The 7,281-nt window shown below is 37.5% G+C and overlaps 1 protein-coding gene across 1 annotated transcript in view; it reads right to left on the minus strand.

Annotated features, from left to right (window-relative positions):
* Positions 1 to 272: 272 nt before the first annotated feature.
* Positions 273 to 7,281, minus strand: part of LOC120503533 (myosin regulatory light chain interacting protein) — a 16,298-nt gene continuing 9,289 nt past the window's right edge. The window contains exons 3-7 of the mRNA XM_039712111.1: positions 5,360 to 5,545; positions 4,420 to 4,617; positions 3,915 to 4,079; positions 1,994 to 2,414; positions 273 to 1,647 (exon numbers count right to left, since the gene is read on the minus strand). Of these exons, the coding sequence (XP_039568045.1) occupies positions 1,558 to 1,647; positions 1,994 to 2,414; positions 3,915 to 4,079; positions 4,420 to 4,617; positions 5,360 to 5,545 (1,060 nt within the window). The 3' untranslated portion in view covers positions 273 to 1,557. The remainder of the gene's footprint in view (positions 1,648 to 1,993; positions 2,415 to 3,914; positions 4,080 to 4,419; positions 4,618 to 5,359; positions 5,546 to 7,281) is intronic.

The raw sequence follows: 7,281 nt of genomic DNA on the forward strand, positions 1-7,281 counted from the left end.
CCAGATTTGGGGCAATTTACTGTAGAAAATATTCTTCACAAGATCAATTTGGAAGGCTATGCTACAGTTTGAATATGTCAGCTGTTTTAAAGTTCACTTGTCTGTAACAAATGCCAGTTTTCCTCCCTCCTTTGCATGCACTTGAGAAAAACTCGTTACCTCAAACATGACAAAATATTCAAGACTGTAAGCACAAAAATACTGCATTGTGATCTCAGTTCAGTAATGCCACACATGAATTTCAGAACAAATTCAGTCTTAGCAATAACAAAAAGATTTTTAAAGTCCTTTATTAATCTGAATATAAAAAAGACAGAAGCTTCCTACAATATAGGACAAAGCTCTTGCTTCATGAGGAAACAAAATTTTCTTTACAAAGTGAAAAAATAAATACCCTCTTAGAGTAAGGTTTATATGCTAATGTGTCATAAAAAAGTAGAGTTTTAATATTTTGACAAAATGTCTGTGCAAAGAAACAGATGCATAAACACACATTACTGCTACATTAAGGCAATATGAAAAGTATAGTCAGAGAATTTCAGTAAAGTGACAGTGTACTTTTCTAGCTTTGATTAAGCCAGTATTGCACCCAAACATGGTCTCCAGTTCTCTCTGTACCCTGGAGAAGACATTAGGAAACCAGAGCCTAAAATGCCCAAGTAAAGGGGTGGAAATCAAAAACATTTTATTGGGTAGGTAATTTCCTGCTAAAGATGCTAACTGAAGAAAGCATTTAAAATTACATAACCCTTAAAGATTAATGGTGCATGTTTAATAGTTTAAAATCAGTCTCCAAAAATAAAGCCAACTTGAAGGGCAGTTGCCCTTCCAAGACCACCAGCCAGAAGTGGACTGTGGGAAACTTGGGAGTACCCTGTCCACTGTGAGCTGTGAATGAACTGCCACAGCAGTGCTTCCACAGGACACTGGCAACAACACAACTTTCCTGACCCACCCTCAACACTTGAAGATTAACAATCTTGTCCTCCCTTTCCAAAGCTATTCTCTCAGAATTGTTTTCTGTTTAATAGAATTCTGAGTTAAGCACAGCTGCTTAGTGAAGCCTTGTAACTTCAGTTTAAGAACTAATTTTTAAAAAAGAGATCTCTCCTTTTAAAAGCAGTTTACTAAAAGCAGAAGCTATGAGCCTTACTAAACTGGTATGTGTAAAAGCAAGTCTTACTATTAAAATAAACAGTGCAACTGTACTAAAAAGGATTTAGAGCATGTAAAAGAAAAGGCTGCGTTGCTTTCGCCAGGTACGTCTGCATGTGTACACCACATTCTCCAGGGTTACTGAGCTTTGTGGCGACACTGCTGTGCTACAAACTTATGGATCATTCTTTAAAGAACATGAATCAATTACACTTCTACTCTCAGAAGATGCCCCAAACCATTAAGGACATGCTGAACAAATATGTTTAAAAATGCAGTATTTTTTTTTTGCTTTTGATCGTGGATAGGTGCCAGAGTGATTGCCTTCTTCACAATCAATGGTTGCATTTCTTCTTAGTGCAGTTTGAAGAGTACATGATGCATTTGAAGTGTGTACGTAGATCATATCACAGTCAGATTGAGAAGACTGGTGTGGGTTGGCAAGTACACATGCTGGACATGCTCTACACGAGATCTGCAAACAGGACACGACTGGAAAGGAAAAACATTGGGAAATTAGTTTGCTTTGTATTTTCAGAGTCTTTGCACTTCCTGCAGACTTCCCATACACAGTAACAGCACTTTTTCCATCATTCCATATGTAAGACAGGGTATGGTGAGAAGCATGCAGCTCATTCTTAGCCTCATCACAAATTATGTTAGTACATCATTCAGACAGAATGCTTTCTGAAATTAGTTTGCCACAAACAAAATTTTATAGTTTTACTGGAACATCAACATAAATATATTAATCCATGACCATCAAATATTAAAAAAAAAAACAAACACAAACCTTCCACACAAATTGGTAACTCCAACTTAATGGCACTGCACTTACCTGTAACTGGGAAGCACAGGACTTGCAGCAAACTGTGTGGCCACAGGGACAGAAGGTTGAATTTATCTCTTCTTCACAACACACCATACAAAGCATGGACTCCTTCAGCTTGCGCAGCTTCTCTTGCAGGGCTTTTGTCTGTTGGCAGCTGAGACCCTCACAGTTGTCACAGTTCATGCTGCTTTCTGAAGACTTCAGGGGGGAACTTGGTGGGGTTTGATCACTTCTTGAAACAAGATCCACAATGCCAGCATTATAAAGAGCTCGCCTCGCATGATCATAAACTTCTTTTGATGTTCTTTTAATATCAAAGACGTATTTTTTACCAAGATTAATGTTTTCATTCAGAAACAGAGATGCAAGGTGACCCTTTAAGTCTCGACTATACTGCATCATGACAGCACTGGTGACAGTGTCACACCTATAAAGCAATAGGACAAATGCAAATTTGGTTAGTTAATACCAAGAGAATGATTGGTAATTTGTTCCCGAAGTTGAAGTAACAGCACTGAAATTAAAGCAAATGAAACAGTCTGAGGTAAATTTAAGCTCTTGAATGATCTTTGCATGAAAATTCTCCTTTGAAAAGTGTAAAATGGAAAGTGACAATTACTTTACATCTTCAAAATGTGAAGTGTCTGGTAAAATGGAGTCAGCCTATGGAAGGGTCCTAAAAGAATTATGCTAACAAACAGCAAACAGTTGCTTAATCCACAGTTCAGCCTGGCAACACCTTTTTGCATGGCATTTCCAAACACTGCCCTAAAGAATTTCAATTAAGAGTCTTTGAGTCTCAATTTTTATCATAGAATCAAGTAATGTTTTTAACCCAATTTCCACCCAGTACTTTATATGCTGGTATTATGTCATACTGAAGGGAACCAGTGTAAAGAATTAAGGCATTAGTATTTGTCACTATACATTTCAGCTACCCTAACCATGCTTGTCACATATTTCAGTGATCCACTTGAATCTTCAGAAGCCTATTAAGGCATATCACTTCTCTAGGCAACACAGGAAGGAAAACACAAACAGAACAGAAGGACTACAGCCTCACAGGGCCTGAGGTCCAAGATCTAAGCTTATGGCCAAATGCTATTGCCAAACTAAAATTCTGCTTAAATTAAAATCAAACTGTGAAGGACAGAAAATTACAGGCAGATACAAAGATCAAGAAGTAATTGAAACTGGAATGTGGTAATTTAAAAAAAAAAAAACCAACCCCAAAACACTGCTAAGTGTGTTTGACAGCTAGTCTTACTGATCAGTGTTGGACACCACAGGATAAATTAAAGGGGGTTGAAAAGTTGCCCACCAACAAATGAGTATAGCACCCCTACCTCAAGGAACAACAGGACAGAAACAGTGGATAGGTACTGGCATGAAGCAAAATCCTGAGCATGTGAGCAAGGACAGAGGAACTGTAAGAAGGTTTCAATATATGGGATGGTGGCATACAGATAACCTAACACCTGAAGGGGCCAAATAAAGGATCTACACATTCTGAATGACAAAATCTTCCCCACTGCTCTCATTCTCTCTCCTACATAGGAACAAAAAATGTATGTATTGCTTATTAAGTATCAAGGAACATAAAAAGTTTATACTCTGAAATGCTGTTATTCACAGTGGGAAAATTTGGCTTACTTTTCTTGTTACTTCAACCCCACAAAATGGCAAGTAGCAAAAACTTGTTGTGCTTCTGGACTTAAGAGGAAAAGAGAGGCTGCAAAGATTCCACCCCACAAAATGGAAAGTAGCAAAAACTTGTGCTTCTGGACTTAAGAGGAAAAGAGAGGCTGCAAAGACAATGGAATTTCACAGAGTATTTCCAAAGCGCAGTTAGACTGCTGGCTGCTTAAGCACTTAGATCAAACACTGGAGAAGAGCAGCAGCACATGACTCTAGGGGCAATACTGACCTGTAAAATGCATGTGTCTCTGTAATTGCTCTGTAGAGTCCACTTGCTGCCCTTGTACTGATCATCTTAAACAAGAGAACCACACTATTACCAGACTCCTTGGTAACAGTCAGATATACATTCTTTCCAGACTGAGTTGCCATTTGAACAACAGGATACGCAATCCTATACATTAATGTCAAAAAAATAAATGTTATTTAGTTGTTAAGGATTAGGGCATTTTCCACAAACTATAACAGTGCATTTTTATCAGAAGTTACAATGACTTCTGATAGTAGTCAGCATTGCTCATTGAAGATGCTGCCTCAAAATATATATATAAAAATCAAGATTTTTAAGGTCACTTGTTTATCTTGATTACAAGCAGGTACTGCCCTCAGACCCTACATCCCAATAGTCACCTTTAGTAATTCTCAGAGCCGTTTTGTATATTTATGTGAAAACTAGAGGCATGCTCCATATTTTTGAAAAATTGATCATGCAAACAGTTCCAGGAAACACATACCTATTGATTGGACTGAAGTCATCTTTGCAGATGGATATGCCTTCAGGTCCAACACCAATAAGGAGTTTTTGCCCTTCACTATCTCTCACCGAGTGCCACTCTACCCCATAGTTCTCCAGTGTCGTAACAATCTGTAGAATCTGGTATTCAGCAGATGCTTGACTTAGACCTTCTAGCTCCTTGTGCTTTGTAATAATGCTGTTGATAAAAAGATTAAGGATAGGTGAAATAATTCAAGTATCTGCTGTTTCTGTCAGCAGCTTGTTTTAACATGGGTTTTTAGATGACCTAGTTAAACAGATTAGTAAATGCTCCTGACCTGCTTTATCTGTCTGTAGATTTCCAGCAATTATGAACTGGAAATAGTTGACAATTACCAAAATATGCTGAGAATGTCAAGGAGAAAATACTGTGCATTTGCTTAGAAATTAAAAAGCTACATGTAATCAAAGCTTTCCAAGTAACACCACCAGCCCCAACATATTTCACTGAGCTACCACTAAGTTTATAGCTAAAGAAAACACTACAGAAAAGTATGACACACAATGTTTCCTGATACTCAGGAGCTATGAAGATGTTTCAGAATTCTGTTTACTTTTCAGAGTAAGGGTACTAAGCCAGATAAATTCCTTCATTAACAAGTACAGGTCTAGGGCATACTTACAATTTAAATACCCTGCCCCAGGTACTTAAATATATCTGTATTTCCTCACCTACCAAAGTTTCCATAACAAAAACAAACAAACAAAACAAAGTCTCAATAATTGAGCTTAAAAATTTAACTGAAATCAGAACATCAAACATTCAGGTTGGAAATTTTGCACTCCAAAGCTATTACTGTTAAATTACTCATTTACACTATATCACCAGCAATTAAATGCATAACAAAATCTTCTGCTGTTGGTCTCTAAAAGGGAAACTAGATCATTGTGCTTTTTACCTCTCCAAAATGGTAGTGGTGAGTTCTTTTGCACACAACTCTTCATAATTGTACTTGGCAGTGTTCTGGTTATAATCTCCAAACTTCATCTGTGCCAACAATGCACTAAGTTCAATTGCATGCTCTGAAGAACACTGAAGATTACCAGCAAGAAGATCTTCTTTTATATGTAAGAAAAACATATGCCTGCAACACAATCAGAAACATTTGCTTACACAAATTGTTACATGATATCTGTAAACAAGACATGTAACAAGTAACATCTCGGCTTTGTTTGGTAATCAACTTTGCAAGGAATGCACCAAGCAGATGAAGCCTGGAACAAAGAAAAGAAAAGGGCCTCCATCTTATCCTTTATTTACTCTTAAACATGAAGCTAACAACTGAGGATGGCATCTAAAATCACTACTAAAAGAAAAGAGCACTTCATCATCATCCTGAGTATCAAGAATAAGAACTGCTTTAACTCCTAAGGCCGCTTTGTAACTTCAACTTTGTGAGTAAAATATCAATGAAAGATTTCAATTAGTTTCCTATGTTTACACATTTATTGTGATTTACAAGTTATTCTTCATTTCACAAATGTTTTGAGATGGGAAGAGCGTCTGAAAACAAACACACTTCTGTTAGGTGAGAGGGGAAGCCATACTCCCTCTACACACTGGAAATGTCCCTGCCACCACAGCCATGGTGTCTCTGCCAGCAACAGGATTAACAGAGTTACTTGAAATACCTGAAAAGCCATTGGGGAATGAAATAGAAAAACAGCTACAGTGTAAGCATTTGTCAGACCAACCTTTGCACTTGGGACCAAGGCAGGTTTGACAACTTGCTGAAAATTCAAAAAGCTGCTCTTAATTATCTAATACATTGTTTGACAGACAAATCAACATCTTCACCAACATTAACAGCAGCATGTCATTATCCCCTATGGGCTGGCCTAACTTCTACAGCTCATCCTTGTTTTCCTTCAGGGGTCACAATATAAATTTCTTACTACTTAAGGCTCAACATAGTTATGGAAGCCAGATGGAGAATTATGTACCACAGATTTATGTATCACTGAAAAAAACCTTTCAATAAATGAAGCCTAGCACCCACAGGGATGCTTTGGCTTCACAAGAACAGGACATTTACTCTTCTAAAATGAAGTGTAATCTACTTTTAATAAGAGCTTTACTGAAGCTCTGTATTTAATCTCTCATCACTCAAGTTGAAAATGCTAATAAATGAGCTTTCCGGAACAGGACATTTACTCTCCTAAAATGAAGTGTAATCTACTTTTAAGAAGAGCTTTACTTTGAAGCTCTGTATTTAATCTCTCATCACTCAAGTTGAAAATGCTAATAAATGATGAGCTTTCCTTCCAATATTCCTTTGAATATCTTACATATATTCTGTTGTAGCATTTTATAATTCCTCTGTACAACAAGGCAAACAGGACTTTTTTCAGCATTATGAGCAATTACAGGACTTGCAAAAGTTGCATTCTTTCTTAGCTCTATTGGTAAATGCTGCAACTAAGAAGATACCAGCCTAAAAGATGCCTCACATCCACAACTTTTTGAATCTGAGCAAAATAAAATTGGTATTAAATTGTCTTGTAAGCTTTCCTACAGTCCACTGCCTGCAAGAATTCGCAGCTCCAACACTTCCCTTTGCAAACCATTTGTCATGCTAGAGCATCATACTAGTTGTGATGCAAGTGCTTAATTGCATCACTGACAAGTCTAAACATCAACCTACACTCTTCAGCAGTTCTAGAGGGGGGGTCTGGTGGAAGCCAATGTCCTCACACTGTGCAGAACACAACTTTAGTGGCAAGAGGACCAGACCTTCAGACAGAGTTGTGTCCACTGTCAACAGGTTATTCCTTCTTTAGGCCTTTTTTTTTTTTTTTTTTTAAAGAGAGGAAAACCCCT

The sequence above is a fragment of the Passer montanus genome, unplaced genomic scaffold (genome assembly GCF_014805655.1).
Source record: "Passer montanus isolate IOZ18808 unplaced genomic scaffold, ASM1480565v1 scaffold26, whole genome shotgun sequence".
NCBI lineage: Eukaryota > Metazoa > Chordata > Aves > Passeriformes > Passeridae > Passer > Passer montanus.